Source organism: Stylophora pistillata, chromosome 3 (assembly GCF_964205215.1).
Source record: "Stylophora pistillata chromosome 3, jaStyPist1.2, whole genome shotgun sequence".
NCBI classification, from domain to species: domain Eukaryota; kingdom Metazoa; phylum Cnidaria; class Anthozoa; order Scleractinia; family Pocilloporidae; genus Stylophora; species Stylophora pistillata.
Genome location: NC_142521.1, coordinates 10,210,948 through 10,233,389, shown reverse-complemented (window position 1 = coordinate 10,233,389; position 22,442 = coordinate 10,210,948). Strand labels below are relative to the sequence as shown.

At 38.9% G+C, this 22,442-nt stretch overlaps 2 protein-coding genes across 3 annotated transcripts; one reads left to right on the top strand and one right to left on the bottom strand.

The window, feature by feature from the left end:
- The first annotated feature begins 2,728 nt into the window (after positions 1 to 2,728).
- Positions 2,729 to 12,796, top strand: LOC111321134 (uncharacterized). Its single transcript, XM_022923925.2, has 4 exons — positions 2,729 to 2,855; positions 6,705 to 7,077; positions 10,564 to 11,358; positions 11,724 to 12,796. The coding sequence occupies exons 2-4, from the start codon at positions 6,979 to 6,981 to the stop codon at positions 11,910 to 11,912; spliced, it is 1,083 nt and encodes a 360-aa protein (XP_022779660.1). The 5' UTR covers positions 2,729 to 2,855; positions 6,705 to 6,978; the 3' UTR covers positions 11,913 to 12,796.
- Positions 12,797 to 14,927: 2,131 nt separating this feature from the next.
- Positions 14,928 to 22,059, bottom strand: LOC111321095 (uncharacterized). 2 transcript variants are annotated; one of them, XM_022923879.2, is made up of 4 exons: positions 21,902 to 22,059; positions 21,605 to 21,728; positions 20,885 to 20,929; positions 14,928 to 18,106 (listed from the first exon to the last, which is right to left on the bottom strand). In XM_022923879.2, exons 1-4 carry the CDS (start codon positions 21,985 to 21,987, stop codon positions 17,117 to 17,119), a joined length of 1,245 nt encoding a protein of 414 aa, XP_022779614.2. In that variant the 5' UTR covers positions 21,988 to 22,059; the 3' UTR covers positions 14,928 to 17,116. The 2 variants fall into 2 exon arrangements, with proteins under 2 accessions (XP_022779614.2, XP_088610545.1); XM_088754419.1 differs by having other exon boundaries at positions 20,885 to 20,920.
- Between the last annotated feature and the right edge of the window lie 383 nt (positions 22,060 to 22,442).

Genomic DNA, 22,442 nt, shown 5'->3' with positions numbered 1-22,442 from the left:
TTAATACATTGGGATGTGTCTAAAACGAAGACCCAAAAACGAAGACCTAAGACCTGAGACCCACTGGTCTAAAACGAAGACCCTGTGGTCTAAAACGAAGACCCTGAGGTCTAAAACGAAGACCCTGTGGTCTAAAACGAAGACCCTGTAGTCTAAAACGAAGACCCACTGGTCTAAAACGAAGACCCTGTGATCTAAAAACCTTTTTTTCAAGGAAAGGCTATACACCAAGCTAAAATGCTCTCATTTCTGTAGCGCATAAATTAAAATGTTATCTCAGCGCGCGACCAACTAAAATGTAATATTGGTAACGAGCAAATGTACTAAACTCGTCACTAAAACTAACATTTCGACACTCTTGGAATTTGACTGCGTTACACAATTTGACACGTGATGTGTGCGCTCAGATAAAGCGCGCCCAGATGACCATCCTTGTAGCCTGTGGTGAGTAAATTAGCGAGTCATGCACAATTGACCTTTGCGCCTTTATATGATAACGACAGTGTAGCAAATGAAGTCGCTTCATCGTAATTTTCTCAATATAAATTTGAAACATAGAATATTTGCGACGACAAAATCTACCAAAATCGTCACAAAACGTATATTTCTATATTCTTAGAATTTAATTGCCTTACACAATTTGACACGTGTTGTACCGAGTGAGATAACGTAACTGTCAAGTTGGTCGCGCGCTAAGATAACATTTTAATTTATGCGCTACAGAAATGAGAGCATTTCAGCTAAGTGTATAGCCTTTCCTTGGAAAAAAGTTTTTCAGACCACAGGGCCTTCGATTTAGACCACAGGGTCTTCGTTTTAGACCACAGGGTATTTGTTTTAGACCACAGGGTCTTCGTTTTAGACCACAGGGTCTTCGTTTTAGACCACAAGGTATTCGTTTTAGATCACAGGGCCTTCGTTTTAGACCAAAGGGTCTTCGTTTTAGACCACAGGGTCTTCGTTTTAGACCAGTGGGTCTTCGTTTTTGGGTATTTCGTTTTAGACCAGTGGGTCTTCGTTTTTGGGTCTTCGTTTTAGCCACATCCAATACTTTGGCTATTTGACAGTTAACCCTGTTGAGACCCTCAAAAAACGTTCATTGAATACTTTTAAAGTAAAATTTGTGGCTATTCAACCTAATAATCAAGAAGCTAGTTTTGGACACCTAAAAAAAATTCCAGTAAGGTTGTAGAGATTGGGTATGACACCTTTTAAAATATTTTTATTGAGGTTTCTACAGAGTCAGTGATAGTTGATAAGAGAGCACATGAACAACCACGTATAGAAATCGATCAAGAGCAAGTCGTAGCAAATGATTCAACTGTTTTCGCATATATCTAGTTGTCGACTGGTCTATTGGTCGATGAGATCGTGTTTTTATTTCGTGTTGTTTACAATCCCACACTGTTAGGCTACATACCTTGTTCACTGTCTATAACGAATTATTTAACAAGCCGAATTATTCAAGCAATTTGATTGGTTCTTACATATGATCCATTGGAGGACAGACGCACATATGACGCCACCATTTACTATTTTGCTTCTTTATTATATAAAACCAATACAAAATATGCTGACGTGCATCTGTTCAGTAATGGATCATAGATGAAATAAAAAAATGGAAAGAACAAAAGGTGCAGCCAATAAAGCAAGCAGCTTCGCCAATCATATCGCAGTATGTGTAATTATGATAGAACGCTGGTAGATTTATACCATTATAGTCAGTCCAACTTGACAGAGCTGGACCTTGGAAAAAGAACTAGAAATTGTTTAGGACAATCAAAATTAAGCCAAGATTATCCTTCAGCCACCCAGAGAACGAGTCAGTTTATTTGGACTTTAGAACTGTCCACTGATCAGCAATGCGTGGGCTACAGTTAGCTAGCTATGTTATGCTCCAAGTTTGGAGCTCATTTTAGATTCTGCCTAAGTTTAGAACTAAAATATCTGAAAATATTGACACATAATGGCACTTGAAAACTACTTTAAGACGATTTTTAAGGGATAATTGTATCAAAGACCGTGGAGCACTTCAGTGTTATATCCATACGGTACCTACTTTACTAAAAATAGTCACTAGGCGAAAAGTTGCGGCAATTTATGACGGTCATTTCCGGTGCGTTACCACAGCTTGAGAAAAATGGTCTTCATGAAAAATCTTGATTTCCATGACGACCGAAACAAAGATTTACAAACTGAGGTATTTAAATATTACCGCAGTTACTCAACATTGCCCCAAGTATTAAAGATCACGTAAATCGCGACATGATTGTGTACATTTCGACAATTGAAAATAATCATGAATAGGATAATTATTCATTTGTAATGAGCACATGAGTGATTGGTAAATCTGTCTGTGTCCCGTATAATGTTATATCTAATGGTTGAATATTGCACACAAAGGAAGTGTAGGTAAATCATTGTTTTCTTATCTAAATTAAGTGGAGAAACACTAACATCTATCCTTTCTTTTTGAGTCTGATAAGGCTTCCATGGTTGTCTCAAACTATATTGTTCCCCGCATAATATAAATAGCGACGAGAATTATCAGAATCAAAGATTTCATGTTTAAAGCCAGAGGTAGTCAATATCCGCAACAACTCCATGCCAATATTATAGCCGTCGTATCCAATTACAGTCGAACGCTATGACTGAGCAAATAATTTGTGAAGAAAGTCGGAATGATAGCTGGCCCAATGCGTCTAATTTTCCCGCGCATTCTGTCACGTGAGGCAGCTTGCGTCAGACACTTAAAGCAGCATAGACAGACAGTATCTCTTCTTGTCGTTTAGGATAAAGTTCACATTTCAAAGTGTTGGGCAGCAGAGATCTAGAGAGGAGATCCCTTTGATCTGGTAAGTGAATACTTCAATTTTAGGCTGTAAATTTATTACCGAACTTCGGTATTCCTCACTAATTTTTCGAAACCAACGCCGTTTGGCGTTTAAAATCGTGCTTGTATGTACTGTAAATGTCCGTGATTTGAATGTATGCTTGCATCAAGTTAGCAACGTCCAGCGAAGGACCGTGAATTTTTGCTGATAAGGAATCACTTATAGAAGCCGGATGTTAGATAATTTAACGGCAATATTTGCCGGACGTTTTACAGTAATGGTAGAGTAATTCTTCATTGCACTGTTTTCATCTGTTTACTGCCTCAATCTTCGGTGCAAGACTCACGACGTAGAACAAACAAAGGTAGGAATGAAAGCGAAATTTCTCATCTTTGTTCTAGAAAGATTATGTTTGTTGTTCGACTGGGTTTTCATCTTCATTGTCTCACGATGGTTGGACTGTTATATTTTTAGTTACAAGATTTTTAAGCTTGTTCGCGCTTCCCCCGCACTGGTCGAGTTTTTTCGGTAAGAACTACCAGTTTTTTTTTTTTTTAATTAGTTCTACGAAAACTATGATAGTACCATGGACATTCCTAGTATTTGACTGCGTAAGAAAGTTAAAATGGAGAAAGCATAAGCGTTTGACGCAGTTGTGAATTTGAAGTGTTGAAATAGAAGGAGTGTGTAGAACTCACCAGAAAATTCTTTGGCACTCGACTGGCCCATATAATTTTTATAGTTTGTAAACATAAAAGGTGGAACAATTTAGTATTGCGCCGATATAGCCTAAGGCGTTTCTCTTCTTGTTTTTCTTGTGTGTTATTTAATTTAGAATATTGCAAGGGAATTTACGACGAGTTTTTTTTTTCTCTTTTTATGAATGCATAGACAATAAGTATCTGCCTAATCTAGGTTCCACCAGTATTGTTGTTTCAAAAACAACGTCGGTTTATTGTAAAAGTGAATATAGAGCCGATCTCTCGCCTCGGCAACTACTATTTCTTTAAGAGCCGATCTCTCTCCCTCAGATATTCTCCTTTAAAAGAGGACGGTGTTTGTATACATACAGGCGGTAAGACGATCTAACGAACGATGTTAGTTTGTGGAGCTGTTCCGTTCTGAATATTAATTCAGAATAACCGATGCAAAAGAAAATAAACAGAGTTCGTGACACGAACAATACAACTGATAAATGAATAAACACGTAGTAAAAAGCTAGAATCATGGAAGTGAAAAATAAACTATCCGATTCATGATAGAAATATTTTAATTGATGATAGAAAAATGATCCATCGTACAAATACTCAAGGCCGGAACATAACAGTTCTGATTGACCTTTTTCTTAATGGATATTTATATGAGAGGGTCACCTCAAAAAATGCTAAAGAAGGGGGCTAATACCGCTGAGAACTTGACAACTTTGGATTCTATGACAATTATAGATTGTGTGTGTTCGTCGAAAATCGATGAGGTGGAGCAGATTCTCTTACCCCAGTAGTCGAAAATAGCTTTTATGTCAATTTTGATCAGTGTACCCGGCAGTAGCTCAGAATGTTTTGAGGTTAATTCATTTCAGCCTAGGTCAACCCTTTTGGGTGTGAAGATAACTCTAACAATCACATAAGGAAAAATGTTTTAATTCATTCATTAACATTTGTAACATCTGAATTGGAACAATTGTCCTCTACAATCCTCAACTGATTGTTCCGAGATGGAAGCGAATCGAATAACCTGAGAAATAACATAAGTTAAATGTTTATTTTAGCCACACCACGGTTATTCAGAGAAACTGGTTGACCGCAAATCTCAATACAACGTTCGACACCGAACGATAAAGATTATTTTTCTATGGAAACGGTTCTCTGAAGCTTCTGTCAAACTCACAGTTTGGGGGCAGTTTACCAAAGACCTTTCACGATCATGGAAAATGCACCCATTTAGCGTAGCCACTGCTTAAGAAAAACGAATAACGAAAAACAATGTTTCAATTATTGACGGCGAAAAGGTTTCCTTGAAAATTTTATTGAGGGTATGTATAGTCATGTAGATATAAATATGTATATTGTTCAATGGATATTATTTTACCTTGACAAAACCCCCTTAAAATGATACTGAATTTCTGTCAATGGTGCGACTCACTTGAAACTCTAATTACCGCTTTCAGTAGTTTATAGTTAGCTTCAGTTTTTCGTATTTTCGCCGTCGGCACACTGTGTCTGAAACGTTTTATCAATATTAGAACCCGGCTGAATAAATTCCTTCCATGGAAAAGTTGTTCGGTGCTGAAAAATTCGATAACGAGACAATAGGATATTATCGAAGCTAGTTGGACTTTTATCCGGTCTTCTTTTCTCAATGCTTAATTGATATTAGCTTTTTCATTCTCTAAAGTTACACGAGAAGCAGAGATGCCTAGAGCTGGAGAAATTACGAGAGTCAGTTTCTTGAAGTAGCGCCTCTCTGTTTTGTAGTTTGTCGAGCGGTAAAGGCGGGTACTCTCCGAGCCTTTTTTTGTTTATTTGCTTTCCTTTCCTCAAATGCCCCACTGAGTTCTACCTTAGTATTCTACGTACTCAGCAAAGCTACGATTTAATCAAGTCACAAGACAGCGATATTTCATTTCCTCCCGATCGTGTTCAGCACAAGGGAGCGAGAAATCATTTCATCCTAAATGAAAGACCAGGCCCACTCATTGATCCCAACGGCAGACAAGGGTGACACGTTTAACAAGATCATTTGTCATCGAATTCCAGCATCTCGAAAATGTTAGTTGATAGCTTTTTTTTTTTTCAACGAACATAAGTTTAAAGTTTTTAATTCCGTGAGAGGCGTTTCCCTTTCCACCGATTAACTATCCTTGCAAGCGGCTTTTGGTGTAATTATCACCTCTTTGGTTTCTTAGATCTGAGACATCGTAACAGATTCCGCACTGTCTTTTGGTCGGAATTTCCTGGCCATTACAACAGTTATGAAATTGGTGTTTGTGTCAACGATAAGTGCGAGGTAATACATGTTCGAAAGTGGTGACCTTAGTCATGTTAAATATGCATCTAGAGATGGATAATTTGGCTCACATCAGACGATCTCAATTCAGGGCTTCAAGGAAAATCCATGGTTATGTGACGAGACAGTTGATTGCGCCGTTCTCACTCCCTTGAACAAAAGTAACACACACGCTTGCACGCATCCATAAAATAAGAAATATTTTCGTTAACCCACAAAGTAATTTAAAGTGTAATATTGGCATCGTGGTCTTAAACATTTATTCATGGATGAAATGCAACGGCTATAAAACAAAATATTGGGGGGTTCGCACGCAACCCCGATGACTTGGCGGATATATCGTGGAAACGCCTTTCCTACGCCTTCAAGACGAGCACCCGGTCGGATCCCGCCATCGGAAAAACTACACACGGACTAAACCCAGATATAAAGTTCACCATCTTAAAATATACTAAGAACATATCTATTGTCACCTCACTGGGTAATTTACCGATCTGCAATCATACGTTTTTGCACGTCTTTGCTAAAGTCATCAATTGTAAGGCGAATCCGACAGATGGCAGTTTACATTTCAGATTGAGAAAGAGGGATGCTGAAATCTTTTATCGGCAATAAAATGACACCAGTGGTCCTGTCAGCGCTTGATTGGGATAAAAAGTTGATGCGATTCTGCTTGATAAAAAAATTCCATTTTTTTTTATCTTTTTCGGCCATCAAAAAAATTCTTTTTAGGATAAACATGATTAGTAGATCACCATAGACTTATAGAAAAGTAGTTTTAATTAACTGAGCTTGGAAAGTAGAAAGGAAAACAACACATTTAAAAAAGGAGATGTCATTCTTCTTAATCATATGTTTGATTAGGGCCGGGGAGATCAAAGTGCAGCGGGCAACAAATTCTTCTGATGATCAATTAAAATCATTTTCAAGTCTCCGCATCTCGTCTGCGAGGTGTCAGGGAATGAAACTATCACTGGAACCAGGTCAGATTGCCGAACACGCCTCGTTTCCACGACACTGAAGGGCCGAAAGAACTACAAGACCTCTAAACGGATTAACGGTTGACTTTGTCTCATCGTAAATCATAAGGAACCACTCGTCTCAAGTGTTTTCAAGGGCGTTTGTCGATAGTCTCAAGATGACTTCTACGACTTGTTTCGCAGCTGTGGCTCTGTTGACAATCTCTTCCACTTTGGCTGCTTTAGCGGAAAGCGACAGGGATAGAAATAGCTCAAAGGTAAAGAGATAGACTTGGTTGTTTCTTAACTTTTTCTCTCTCTTATTTGTGTTTTGTTTTATTTAGTTTTGCAATTTGCGCATCTGCTGCACACAAACTCATTATTTAAATGACCTCATATGCTGAACAAATGGAGTTTTCTTGTTGTTAGATTGACTAAGATGTATGCTTCGTGTGAGGCCATTGTGACGAGAGAGCAAAGCTCATACGGACCATTTTAAATAAAGAAACCGGTGTTTTGACGATAACCTATAATTTTGTTTGAATGTATAAACGTTCAGAGAAAGAGGAAAGGTTACGTTTATTACCTTGCAGTTCTTCAGTTCCTTTAAGAAATCTGACACATAGCCGTATCATTGTTAGTAGAACCGAATGCTAGCCAGAAAAACCACAAAAGATGTTTAATTACTTGCGAGCGAGCTCAAAGACCTCTCTTCGTGCGTGTTCGTGTGTAAAGCCATAAAGAACCGAATCATTAGCCACAAAAATTAGTCTGTCGGATTGTTATAAATGTTTGCACAGTAGAACAAAGAATATTCTCTTGAGACATTACGTTGGCGGGCGTGATGAGCTATTTTTAATGCAGCACTCGAGAACCCTTTTATCAGGCTTTCATGCACTTTCTAAGTGGCCCTTAAGATTGTCTATTTTTGTGGAAAGTTTATCAACCTGAAGTGCCATAAGCTTCCTGGCTGTCTCTTTTGGATCATGATTGTTGAGCGACGAAAATCAGTGCTTCAAAACTCATTAATACTACTTTTTACTTCTATGTCAAGGAATCAATTTCAATTTAGCAGTCAGTTTACTTTGGCGAGAGTAAGATGCGTCAAAATCTATGAAATAGAGTAACTATCTCAAATAATAGTTCGAAATTAATTTTTCATGATTCTCATCTGATCCTTCAAAGCTTTACGTTACGATTGAATCGGTCTTCGTACTGATCAGCGTCAATGGACTCCGCTAGCGTACTTGACATACTTCTCATACCTTCAAAATCGTCAATTCAATCGATACGCCCATTGGTTTACCGTCTGGAAGTTCAAACTTTTCTCGATGGTTAAGAAAGACGAAACAAAACTCTTTCGAAGAATTTCGACGACTATACTAACTACAAATTTAATCAGTAGTGGGGTTTTTTTTTGGGAGGGGTGGGAGGAGGGGTTGGGGGAGGACTGCACAAATAGAGAGAAATTCTGACAAAATTTCAAATATTTTCAAACCATTAACAACTCTATGTATTGTTTATGACTTACACAACTGTTTCTTTTTCGTTAATATTTAGAAAAAAAAAGTCAAATGGGAATCAGGCAAATTGTTGTTACTTCCTTACTTTTATTTTTGCGATTGTTTCATGTTATAGTTGATTTTTTAAGGGAAACATCCAGCACTGTAACAAATGGTCCTCAAAGGTATGAAATATCCTGTAAACTCAAAATGTTTGTACTAAGATCGGAAGCGAGCATCAACCGTGCGAAAGAAAAAAATAACAGGATCGTTGACTCCCGATCTGACTCGAATCGTGATTACGGTTCGAATCATCAGGAGATGAGAATGACTGACCGGAAATAAGGACTAAAACGGCGGTCGCTGTGCATTTGAATCAAATTTCATCGCGGTGTAAAGCAGTCTGGTGAAAAAGGAACTTTTTTCAGAGGAGCTTTTTGAAAACGAGCTGTTGTTTAATTGCATCTTAGTGCAAGGAAACTTCAACTGGAATGGCAGTCGTTTCGAATGATGCTAAAAAAAAAGGAAAAAAGATGTGAAATTTGCATTTGTGAAAGTAAAAAAAGCAAGTTCTAATCATCAATACATCTAAATCTTATAGCTCTATTTCTTTATTTTTTTTGTGTCGGGCCCTAATACAAAAATAAAATTAAAAGAAGTGGTGTCTTAACAATTCGCCCCCTGTTCCGGGGCTATTCAAATGAGCCTTTGGTCGCAAATTTATGCAACACTTTTTTCGGGCGAAACCTTATATTTTGACCTTAAGATCATCCAAAAAGTTCTTTTAATAGTTAAAGTTGTAAAAGTTTTATGCTTCGCGATATTTTCTTTTTTATTCTAAATAATAGTCTCTTTCTACAACATTTTTTTGTGGATGTTGGATGGCAACTTATTCCAGCGCTAGATGTTCTTTCTAAAGATGTGACATTCTCATTTTGGTGTAAGTTCAACCATCCTGTAACATTTTTGGTGTAAAAAATTATTTGCCTTAAGGAGTGAGAACCGTTCAGTGAACCCTAAAGGGATACCACTTGTAATGTAATTCATAAAATGTTTAGGCAAAATCAATTAACAATTGGTTCATACGTCAGCGTGCATTCATCGCGAGATATGAAGCACTTGGGAAGTTTGGAGAGCCCTGAAGAAGCTAGAGTTGCTCTCGGCTACACCTCGAGCAACTCTTACACATCTTTCGTGCTCTCCAAACTTCCCAAGTGCTTCATATCTCGATGAACGCACAGCTGACGTATGAACCAATTGTTTTATAACATTTTCAACGCTGTAGTTTATGTATAAAGGGCAGAAATTCGCTTTCCTACGCTTCAATGCGTTGTTTATTTTGTTTCGGAAAAGTATTTTGCCATGCTTCAATGATCTTATCTCAGATTGGTCAAAATTTGATTCATGCGTGGAAATGAAGTTAGAGTTTCGAAATGAGATGAAACCGTTGATTGTTTTGTTTTCCCTTTCTCTGGGTTCTTTCTCGGGAGTTAAAAAATCCCTTCTCAAAGAAAAAGTAGGCAGATCTTCATTGGCTTGTTCGCTTGTTGCTATGTCTAGTTTAACTTTTTTGCGGAAGTTTTTCCCGTTTTTCAATGAAAAATGCTGAAGTCACTCGCGAGAAAAAAAATTTTTCGCGAGGCATTTGTTTGCTGACGTCAGCAGCGGGCACAATAGAAAATTGAAGCACGCTCGCGCTATTGAATTTGATTGCACGAATTTTCAAGCTATGTTATAATGCTAGTTAATAATAAGAAAGCCGAATGAATATGGTGTGATATTTGGTATCAGCTATTCCAAAAAGTGGTGTGTTTGACTTTCGATGTGTTCTCGTGCAAGATGCTATATCGTCCGTTGTCTCTCTCCACTAAGGAATATAGATGAATGTCAGGGAACTGTCAGACGAAATACCCACGTTCGGGATGCCTAACGAAATACCTTAATTAGAGTAGCCTGCTATGGACAAGCATCCTATCCAAGAGAATCGAATGCCTCTCGCGAGTCATGCTACTAAAATGGGGGACCTTAATGTAAAAAATTTTTTACAAACGGTTTGTCAGTCAATGGTGGTACTCTTTTGAATTTTTCATCAACAAATAACTCCAACTCTTAATTTCACTTTCCACCTAACTTTTGACGTAGCCGACGAGAAACAAGTGAGGATAGGCTTCAGGTCCCTATAAGTTAATAAATGGTATGATGTATAAATGACATGTGCTTAAATCATTGCCAGAACGTTGTTACTTTTATCTCTTTTCACAGGCAAGAAGTGATATCACAGAACTCGGCTCGATTAGGAAGAAGACTTTACAATGCCGAGAGGAAAGAGACTGTCAAAAGGGCGAGGTATGCCATACAATTCTAAATGTTTGCTTTGTTATGCCTCAAGAGAAAAGCAGAATGAAACTGAAGGTGGAAAAAAAGCCAACAATCCCTTGCAAAAGTGACAAGAATTGTAGCAAAAGTCAGTCTTGCCACGCCCTTTTTGGATGTGTGGATAATCTTCCTGTTCCTGCAGTCACGACTTCACCCCAGATAAGCGTGCCTAAGTGCAAAAACAGTGCTGAATGCCCTGATGGCCAATATTGCCACGACTTCTTCAACATGTGTCTACCAAACTTCACAATGTTCTTCGAAACAACGGCTTCTACGCCACGTGCTGGATGCAAAAGTGACTCAGACTGTGAAAACCAGGGAGATTTCTGTCATAACTTGACCAGGTTGTGCCTTCCATTACCCACAACCGCCATAACCTCCTCTCCTCAAAAAAGCGCATATGCCTGTAATTCCCATGCAGATTGTAAAATGACCGAGTTCTGTCATTTTCTCATCGGAATGCGGAGTCGAGATAAATCCGGAGGCCTTGGGCCGTACAATAACTTAAAGTCTGCCCTCGGGGTATGCATTGCCCGAGCTTTAAAGGATGTTCCTGATGATCCAAGTCCATTGTCTTCAAATTGCAGTCATGCCGCAGATTGCGGAAAGGGAAGGTGTTGCTTAAAGGATTTAGGGTTATGTGTGGGCTACCGCTTGCCTGGAGAGCTTTGTGTTGCAGAGGTAAGTTCCGATTTTTCTGCGTTTTCATGAAAGAAAGCGATTCTACGTTTGACTTATGCGGCCATTCTATTTATCATCTTTCCCAAATAATAAACTCTTACGACATTTCACATGCGTTTTATCACACGTTTTCATTGACTTTTGTTCCTTTTCTATGCAATGATGTCCTACCAATTTGCCGCGGAAGAGGCCATCCCTTTCTTTTTGAGTTGAAAGTAATAAGTTTCAGCCGCTTGGAAATTTAAAACAGTTGAATAGAGCAGAAAGTTTGGTTTGGCACCTTTTCCCTCCAAACACCTTTGTGTTTGTTAGCTTTCTGGGCATCCTTGATTGTCAGACCTTCCTTCACGTTTGTTTTCCTCCAGGACGTCTCATTTGCCTTTTCCTGCCCGTGCCTTCAAGGTTTTACGTGCATCAGCAGGAGACGCCCCATGCGACTCAGGAGGCTGGAGAGAAAGCTTAAACTGCCTAAAGAAGTAGTGAAGAAGCTGAGCTTACAGTTTCATAAAACAAATGAATTTAGGGTTGGCAAATGTCAGCTTATTTCTGATTGAGGTGTGGAAGCTCTCCTTAATACCCAGCATGGGCTAGTTCGAGATCACATTTTCTAAGTAACGATGATGGTTCTATGAGAGAGGTTTACAGCCATGCCAGATCATGCTGATCTGGCATGAATAGACTTATGTGTAGTAAATAAAAAGTTATTCAATTTTTTCAGGAGCTATATTACTAGTATGCGTATTGTACAAAATCGATCGTTTGCCTTAGATGATTGACAATTTTTTTGTAAATAACTGAGGTGTTATCATAATGACTCAGACAATTAAAGGGAAACGTTAAATCTGGCTCAGCTCCTTAAAATGAGAAACGCTTAGGAGCATCTTTTTTGTTAAATCGTCTCGCTGCACTTTCTGCAGATCTGTTACTCTCAAGCTCCATGTCATGTTTGTAATTGTCATTTATTATGGTGATCTATATTAGCTTCAGCATACCATTCAATGAGTTCGATGTCATCTACACAGACGACATCAAGCGTTATAGGTTAAGTTTCTCTTTTGTCTTCATTGTTGTATCCAAAGAAATAAGATGTAGCGAATGGAAATAGTATCGTGATTATTCTCAAGAATTAATAAATTGATTAACTTATAATTGAATAAATATTTTTAATGAAAAACGGCCCAAGGAGATGTAGTACAAGTGTGAAGGGAACACGAACTGATGTAGGTCGTATTCGTTATTTTTTTTTTTTTTTCGGTAAGAAATTGTCTCAAGTACGCCTTAGCGCGGTCGAAAAGAAAACAGATCATGGCCGATTAATAGATTTTAATAGTTAATAGATCCTAGGCTGAAGGAAAGTTTCAATTAATCTTTGATGCGATTAAACGATCTCGCTGTATAGGTTGAAGCAGTGAAATAAATGATTCTAGACATTCAAAAAGTTCTGATGTGTCTTGGACAGGAGCAACGTCTCTTACACAGTTTCTTGCAAGTAAAGCCAAGAGCCCACACTTAAAGGGCTGTATGGAGGTTATAGAAGCATGAATGACGCAAACTAAGGTTCTATGAGGCGACTTGGTAAATCTTGTTCGACAAGTAGTTTCTATATGTGGACCTATGTTCTGAATAACAGGTTTGATGTTTTCGGTTCAGCGCCTGCAGGGCCCAGTTGTTCGAAGGTCGTAGCGATCACCCAGGGTTAAATTTTGATATCGCTTTCCTAATCCTTTGTTCAAAAGCCCTTTTCAGACAATTTTCTCAATTCTTTTAAGAGCATGCAATCATCAAATTGTACAAAAAAAAATCATACCCAGTTTTCTTTTGAAACTTTTAGGTCTGATACCAGATTTTACACTAACCCTGATTCATCTTAAACCATCTTTGAACAACCCGCCCCTGCCGGACTCTAGATGAAGAAATTGCTGGGATAAAGTGGTCCACATGTTTTGTTAGCAAAATGGTGTAGAAGTTGGCGAATTGATCTCAGCTGGTTCACGGAATACTCAATGGAAGGACTCATCCTCAGTTGTAATTCATGATAGCCTCTTGAACTGTGAAAGGCATTTTGGAAAACAAATCTGATCGGGAACTCACCAAATATCACGCTCTGTGTTACCCAATTAGGGATAAACCCTTATCTAGGCATGGGCCAAGGAACAAAGATAACAGCAAACAATGGAAGCAAGCGTTCCGTAGTAATTTTTTTTTTGACTTACTTGTTATAAAGAAAAGAGGATAAACTCAAGGAAGCTTATGTGGTTGGATCGTGAGTTCGATGGTATTTATTTTAAAGCGCACGTTAGTGCAAAGGGGAAATCGTAATCTGGATAAAATACGTTGTTGAAGGAGACATTTGCTTGTAAGGGACAATGGCATATGAAAAGAGATATGTCTCCAGTTTTAGGTTAGATGAAAAGAGATAAAGATTTCACGGTATTCCGTTAATTGCTTTGGCATTGGCAACCTTAGCATTCAAACCAAATATAGGGTTATCATCAAAACAAATGATATTTCACCCTTAGTGATTTACGGTTACCTTTTTTAGAAATGTTTACTGAAATTAGATGAAGGATGTTTTGCAAGTTTTGCAGTCAGGCGACTTAGTGGAGCCACCTTGATATTAATGAGATCTACTTCGGAAACACCTACAGCATATTGCAAATGTTTCGAATAAAAGCTGATAAGCATTCATGACAATTTCCTTAGTGTGACCGATTTTTGATTCAAGGTTAAAACCATCGACAACCAAAGAAAGACATCTTATTTACATCGTTATTTTCTTGGCACCTAGATGCGGAACACTTAGACCGACAATACTCACGATGTGCTACTTAGGGCAAAAAATGTCGCCCCAATTTACGTTTATTCAAATGAGATCAATTGACGTTATCTGTTTCATATGTGGCTAATTAATGACATCAATCGTACATAGTTTTCCTGCTCCATATTTCAAGCTAACAAGGTTAAGTAAGAGTAAGTTATCACTTGAGTTGCAACCGTAGACTTTTTAGTTGTCCTTTGAATTCAGCTCCAGCTCAATGTGCTTTCTCCCATTCCCACCTCAAAGCCGAAAGTCTAACGGCAAACAAAGGAGGCGAAACTGCATAACAAAGAGTAATTTAACAGCTGGGAAGCTGATCAGAAACTCTGCGAACTGTTCGTTTTTCTGAAATGAATACTCTTGTAGATTGCAAAAGACACCGCGCTGACTAATTTTCTGGGCGCGTTTAGTTTCCACGACATGGAAAACCAAAGGGACAACATTGATTCACACTAAGAAAATGAAAGCTTCCATGATGAACATTTTCATTCGGCCAGTACAAGGATTTTTTTAGACGAGATTTGCTTTTCAGCTGAATGGGAAACCATCTGCACGTTTTTCCACAAGTTACAAACAGTTTAGCCCGAAAATAGGTCTGCATAAGAGGTCGAGAAAAAGCTGTTGTAAGGAAATCCAAGGTCACAAAAAAACAGTGATAAAAGACAATAATTAATTGGACTTCATTTAGAAAAATGAAAAATGGATCTGTCAGATGTAGAATACTGATGCAAATATATTACAGAAAACCATGTATGCAAAAAAACCCAATCCTTTATTAGGTTCCGGCTTCCTATCTTTTGTAAATACGACATTCCTTATCTAAGAGATACTTAATTACATAATGGCTACTTAGTAAGAATGAAGAGACAATCTTTTCTAGCGGTAATTTTTCATTTCAGAATGATTTTTTAGGCTAAATACACTTTAGTACAGCGCCTATTCGAATCAGTACTTAGCCATAAGGAAAGCCTGTAAAAAGGATATGCATGACTGCATAAAGACCTGATTCATTTGGCAGGCTAATCTTGTGTCTGAACAAACAATCGTTCACGAAGCTTTAATTACATTTCGTAATTGAATTCTGGATATGCATGTGCTCCGAGGTCCTTGCCAAGAAAAATTGGCGACAGCACGGCACTGAGCAGTGATTGAAAACAATAGGAGACATATCATTTTCTTGACGATTTGATGGATTAAGGGCTGATAGTTTCGAAAGAAACTGTTTGGGGCTGTGTCGATGGGGGTAACGAAATAATTTGGATATATCAACAAAGTTGAAATGGTAAATTGGCCACCGTAACGATTACAAAAGCTGACGTTTCGAGCGTTATCCCTTCGTCGGAGCGAATAGAGGAATTGTGGGTTGTGTGTGCTTTTAAAGGCAGAAAATGGAGCTACGTTATTGATTTGATGGATTGCTTTGATAACCGGCACGCTTTAAAAAGACCGCTCGAGATTAAACTTAGAATTTCACTTAAGCTTTAAAAGCCTTCGGCCAATTTGCTTTATGAACTTAGGGACCTTTATCCTTTTTCAATTTCCTTCATAGCTTGGTGTCATACAATTTTACCTTCAAGGGATATGGAAGGTCACTACTAAAGTTAAGATAATAGATTTAATATGCTGTACACCCTTAAGACCTTTAATTTGTTATGACTTCGTCGAGATACCTTATTGATCTTCGACAAAGACCGTCGCGGCGACATCGAAAATAGCTGTTTTTCACTCAGAAACTTGGGCTGCCATGATATTCCTTTCGGTTAAAGGTGTCATGTTGATAAAACAGAGTACTTAAAATAACTGTGACACGTTTCCAGAGGATCTTTATGGCTTAAGGCTACTTAGCTTTCCACGCAATTTCCTCAAATTTAGCGGTTTAGAGTTTCCGTCGGGTTCTTTCAATGCATCGGAAAGAAAAGAAACGTGTCGACGGATTGAATGTGCTTAAAACAAAACTTTAGCCGGAAAAATCTGCTAAAGCCGACACACGATCAATGATTAAATAGCTTGGCACATTCTTTTCACTTGGACAAAACTAAGGCAACACATAGCTTCGATAACCCGAGCACATGCCGACGTGGACTAAACATTTTTTTAGCCTGCTTTAACAGACAAAATAGGATTCAGTGGCGACAAAGAGGCGACCATCCCATTTCTTCTAAGTAATACCATCTTAGTTACCCACAAAAACTAATGAGTAATAAATAAAGCTAATACCCCTAAGTAATTTACTTTGTAGTTAAATTTACAGAATCTCATCGGATATTCTGCGTTTTATAACTTGCACAGCATACACTTAGGCGTCTCGGCCTAACTTTAGTTAGTCATACATCACTAACCAAAAACTGTACACTTTTACTATTTGATTTCTAGTTTCAAGATGAGAGGACCTACTGGGACGTATTCCAAATGATATTAATAAAATGCCATCTCTCGACAGAAGTAACATTAAGTAATCTAACGCAGCATCTGATCTGCAATTCTTCTTTCTAGGTTCCATACATTTTTTCGCAAAGTGGTGTGGAGAGTGGGGTATTATATCAAGATCACACGCACTAGCTATAATATGTCTACTCGCATCTCTTTTACCGGATGATGTTGGATGCTTTAAGAAAAAGTTGCATATATATCATTAGAAATCAAATGAAAAGTCACTGAAAACTATCTTTGCTCCTTGTTTCCGCCGAATGTTTCTCCTACTCGTGGGTGTTAGGTCCCCAAACGTATGAAGAATAGAGAGAATCGGTATTATGTAAGTAGAACTAAATATGGGCCCTGCTTGAGGTTTTTTTTGGCTCATTTTACGCTAAGAATTATACACTTTCAGTAAAACTCGCATCTTTTCCAGCCTGATTAAGTGTCAGCGTCTTGAAAAGACGTGAATAATGATAATAATTTTTGTCAGTTGTAAGCAATATTCGGGTTACGGGTATTTCTAACTCATCGTACCCATATTGCAATGCGTTTATTTGGCACCTGAACATACTGAGCCCCAAGGAACCCAAACTGAGCCATATCCCAGCGACCTTTTAGTGGAGAGCCTTGTAAGGTAGCATAGTGGCTCTTAAGCATAACCTCGTTTTCATTATTGTCGAGTAGGCACGGCTTGTGGGCGGATGCAGGGGAGCCGACATGGAGGCCATGATCGTAGAAGCGGTATGAGTGTTTCACCTTGTTTCCCCAACATATAATCTTTCCACTAAACGTCTTGTCCTTGCGAGTGTGCTTGATGATATTCCACGTGTAGTCTACGTTGTCAAGCGTGTATTGACCCCATTCGTGATCCACAAACATCTTGTTCTTTTTGCTCGGGTTGAATGCGGCGTAGGCATCTTCGGTTGCCGTCCAGTCATTTCCGGAACCAACGAAGGTGAACCGAACAGATTTTCGACCAGAAACGAACAGCATCCGGATGATCGTGTCGTTCAGATGGACTCCAGCATCGACGTTGCTTTTAATTGACAAGTCCACCGTGTCCCTTTGGTGGATATCGTGGAACAGGTTGGCATTCATTGGGTCCGTTTTAGACCCTCGGCACATACCACCATCTCTATCAGGACAAACCCAGCTGTAGTCATGTGTAACCTTGGCAACAAGGGTCCACCCTCCTCCTGCAGTCGTCATGTCGCAGTAGGCGCGAAATGCATTCTGCTCAGGGTCTGTACCAGTTGGATTGATCCAGTACATGCCGTCACCCTGACTTTCACCTTTGAACAATATGTCGAGACAGGACTTTCTCGGTGGTGAGTTGCTAATCTCCCCCCGCAGGACAGTCTGCAGTTGTTGCCATTGTTTCCGGCTGCAGAGGAACAGATGGGCAGATGTTTTGTCGTACCTTAGTTCTCCTTCTGCTCGAGCATCACAAGATTCAGGTACAGACGATGTAAAAATGTTTTTGCAACTACTGGAACAGCTGTCTCCTTTATCACCCTGAAAGAAAATAATTGCAAAATGTTAAATTTTTAGACGGGTGCTTTTCTCGTTGCCACAAAAGAACAACACACGTCTGCGTACATTGAGAGAGACTTGATATCCCAATATCGCAGAAATGTTGGCGAAGCCGCCCCATTTTACATCACTAAAGAAAATCCTAGATATAAAGCTTCAGCCAACAGAAAAAAAAAAGGGAAAGTAAAGAAATAGGAAACGCTTGCACTGGGCGCGCCGGGAACACTATTTTCTTAATGAAAGATTGAATGTTTAAAGTCCAGACTGATACCAAGTAAATACTGGAAAGGATTTCATGAGAACTGTTTGCGGGGGGTAGACTAAAGAACCACTTATGATGAAGAAGTCTCTTTTAAAGTTATATATAATTCAATAAAGCTCTCATTCACTTAGTGCCGTGGGAGTGTAATGAATACTTTTTAATAGGCTCCTATTCATTGTCCCCTGTGACGCCAGGTGGAAGGATTACAACTGCATGTATGCAATTGTAACCCTTTTCATTCCCATGAGTGACCGTGACAAAACTTCTCCTTACGATATACAATATCAAGCGGACAAGTGATGAGAATTAAGTAAAAATTTCAATTAAGGGATGATTAATTGATGAAGTACCCAATTCCCGAACTAAAAACCATGAGAATTGCCGGTGTAGAAGACATTAAGAGGAATTGCTAATGAGATCTGGGAGGGAAAGGGTTAAAACTACGTCACTCACACCAGGTGGTTTTTGGCACAGGTGTAAGCTATTTAAGTCTGATCCATTGTTCATTTTCAAAGCCACTCTAATCTCAGATTTACTTTTTAATCTGTGTTATTCTTAATGTTGTTACGGGATTGGTCTTCATTTACCTTCGCTTGCCAATTCAACATGTTTTTTTTTTTTAAATCTTACAAAACTTTTAATTCCATATTTTACAGCTATTTGGATTTTCTTACAGAATTCTCCATGTCCACAAAGAACGCAGTGGATGACTGACTTTTCAGAAAGTTTTGAAATATTATTCTAACGCTTATTGAGAATTTAATTCCACAAAGATTACAGACAAAGGGTTTTCATAGTCATTGTGAAAATGGTAAAATTTGATCAGTGACTGAAACAAATGTTAATATTTTGCTAATTCATTTGATACGTTTGATCACAGGAAGTGAGCACATTGAAGGATCTTTGGTGACCTCCCACATTGTACTGCCCACGAAATCTTCCCTCCTTCTCTTAATGGCCTCAGTTAATAGTCTCCAAGCACTCACTACCTTTTATACAAGCTCGAATCCTTCTGTAGATATATAGGGAAACTGCTTGGTGTGTTCATTATCAACGGGCACTCTCTGAACTCTAAAATTTCTCTATCTTTCAACTTTTCTATGAACAATGATATCAAGACCAAAACATAAGATTTAATAGAGAAGAAGCTAATGGGAAGAATACGTCGACGATTCTCATTCTAACGGTTTCAACCCCAATTTATTAGATTCCAAAAGAACTAACTTCATAGAATATGAACCATGATCCTTTATTAAGATTCACTAGCCGTCCCAGCCTCCCATCCATAGATGTAATGTAGTACTTGAACCTTTCACTCGAGAGGGCCACACAAAAGGTGAAGCTAATCCGGATGTATAGTTTGTTCAGCAAATGTAAGCAATTAAATCCTTCTCGGCGAGTGAAAGCATTACCAAGTTAGCGATAGGCTTTCGTGTTCAGAAAAGAACTTACTAACTGCCTAAAAAAGCCTAGCAGAGAAAGCTACATGAGTAAAAACTGTTGAACTGTGTTGCCAGTCCTCTCCATTAAGTGCAGGAAACTCGAACATCTTCCTTCCTCGCTCGGTTTGCTCACGCTAATTAAAATTCAGATCTCAGTGGGGGATACAACATGCAAACTTTCGTTCGGTAACTAAAATGATGTATTTTCGTCCACTTCATTAGAGTAATGAGAGATATCACTCCTAAGAGCTTCTTAACCTTCAGAGGTGTTTGTATTACCCTACAGGAAAGAGCCAAACTGCCTATTGTTTCATGATTTTTGAAACACCAGTGTGGGCTGTAATCCAAGACTTCCCTTGGAAGGAAATTCCTTGAGATTCCATTCTACAAACTAATAATGATGAACGAATTAAATGGCCGTTGGCGAGTTTCTTAACTGAAGCCTGATTTAATGTTCTTGCGTTACTATCTTAAGTGGTTGAAACAGGCGGAGAATACTGAACCATCTTGGAAATCATGCTTCAATGCTTCAAACTCTGCTATCAGTAAACTATAGAAAAATAGGTCAGGCGGCGGAATGCAGCAGGAAACAGGGGAGTAAACACAGACATATCATGATATTTTTTTAACAGTCAGGACTTGTGCTCAGAGACTGACACAGTATTAAAATCTAAAACAGCTGATTGCAGTTTGATCATTTTGAAAAAGTTCGCCAAAGCACTCCAAAATTTTTGTCCACAGCTTCGTTCGTCGACAGATGGGAAAGCGAGTAGAATATTCCGAGAAAGGTCAACTCGCGCCCCTTTTCAGGCGGGGGTCAGGCACTTAGAAAGATTATATCTCACTGATAAACCTCTGAAAGTGATACGGTTGGACTCTCTTCACATTCCGACAAAGGCTTATTTTAGCAGGGCGTAAATTATTTTAAGCTTTTTTCCATGTTCTGTTAAACAATAAAACTACCCGCTTGATACAAAGCCAGAACCTCAAAACTAATGACAATTAAATCTAGACGCCATAAACGATAAAGTGTGTGCTAATGGAATTAATTCCTACCTTTTCGCCCTGGCTGCCTTTCTCGCCTTTTTCGCCTTTTTCGCCCTAGAAAAAAGATTAAACAAGAAAAGACGCAAGATGACTCTTATTTTCTTTCAAGGTTGTGGTGATATACAAGGGATTTGGTGGGTAACAGGAATCTCAGACTGCGTTACACCTCTAAGTTGCCTTCGCAGCATGAGCTAAACCAACTGTCATCATGTAGCATATCCCGCGGACAGGAAACAGAAAGGTCCGTTCTTAAAATTGTAATAAGCGATCCTAACATGATGACGGAAGGGGATGAAAAGAATTTTTTTGGCAACTTCAATGAAGTCCGCTTCCCCTGGGGCCTCTCAGAATCGGTGCCATCAAAGCATTGAGTGCGATCTCCGCCGTAAACCGTGCCAGCTTTTGGGGAAATTTCCCAATTTAACCTTAACGTTTTTTAAAAACGTTTCATGTCGCTGTGTAGCGCTTGTTGCAGCTTTTCCGCTTTATATTGGCAAGGTCAAACGCAATACATTTGCTGAAGGAAGGCCACTGAGCTATGCTTCGCTATTTGTTGATATCCGCTTACAAATCATATCACAGAACCCTTGAACGAGTGAGGTAATATGACGATTAAGGAACTAAATGAATTCCAAGCATACAATGTAAATAACAACTCGAATATAATTGCTGGATAAGCTGGGGAGCGCACGACAACAGCTATGCATAATACGCCTTATTATGACTTACCCTCTCTCCGCGCAGGCCGTTGATTCCCGACAAAAACACTTCCCCGAGCTTGATCCTCCTCGAGGATAGCACTAGATGGCCACCATGTTTTGGTTTTAGCGTTAACCTTGCTTCTCTGTTTTGCCTGGGAAGTTACATTACGTGAGGTCAGTAAAATTAGAAACGAATTATCCGATAATGAATTAGAACCTCATCAAAAGTACATCACTCTTGCACGAGATTGTTAAACCTGGCCATACGAGCTTGTAGAGGGTTACACGGGCCTCTAGGTATCAGACGCTCTTTTGTATAACTTACCCTTGGCGTTTGGTTGCCACTGAAAAATCCCACCAATAAAAGCCGATATATAGCACGGCGATTCCCTGCAGTAGCGAGACTTGCATGTTAACCACTTTACGGCAGACCTCATAACAAGTGAATGAGAGATTTAGGCTCGCAAGGTCTACACCACAAGCAGCCCACTGATTGGTCGATAGAAATGACAAGGCCCCATCACTCAATTAACGATAACTGAAGGAGTGCGGTTCGCAAACTGACATGCTGTACAATCTTTTGTTTGCGTAAATAATTAACAGCTCCATAAACACCGGAAATAGATTAATAAATGCACTGTTTGAATGCAGGCAATTTAGAGCGCATTTCATGTGGCCTTTGTACTTGGCGTATTCAAAGCTTATCCCAGCTCAATAGAAGTCTCTTGTTCGCTAATTAATAATTACATACCCAAGAATGGAGAAAATTGGCCTTTCCAAGTTGATCAAAAGATCGTTTAATTATGCAGTGTACAACCAGAGAAACTTTGACTGCAACAATTACATCAATGGAACGTACTGTTGAA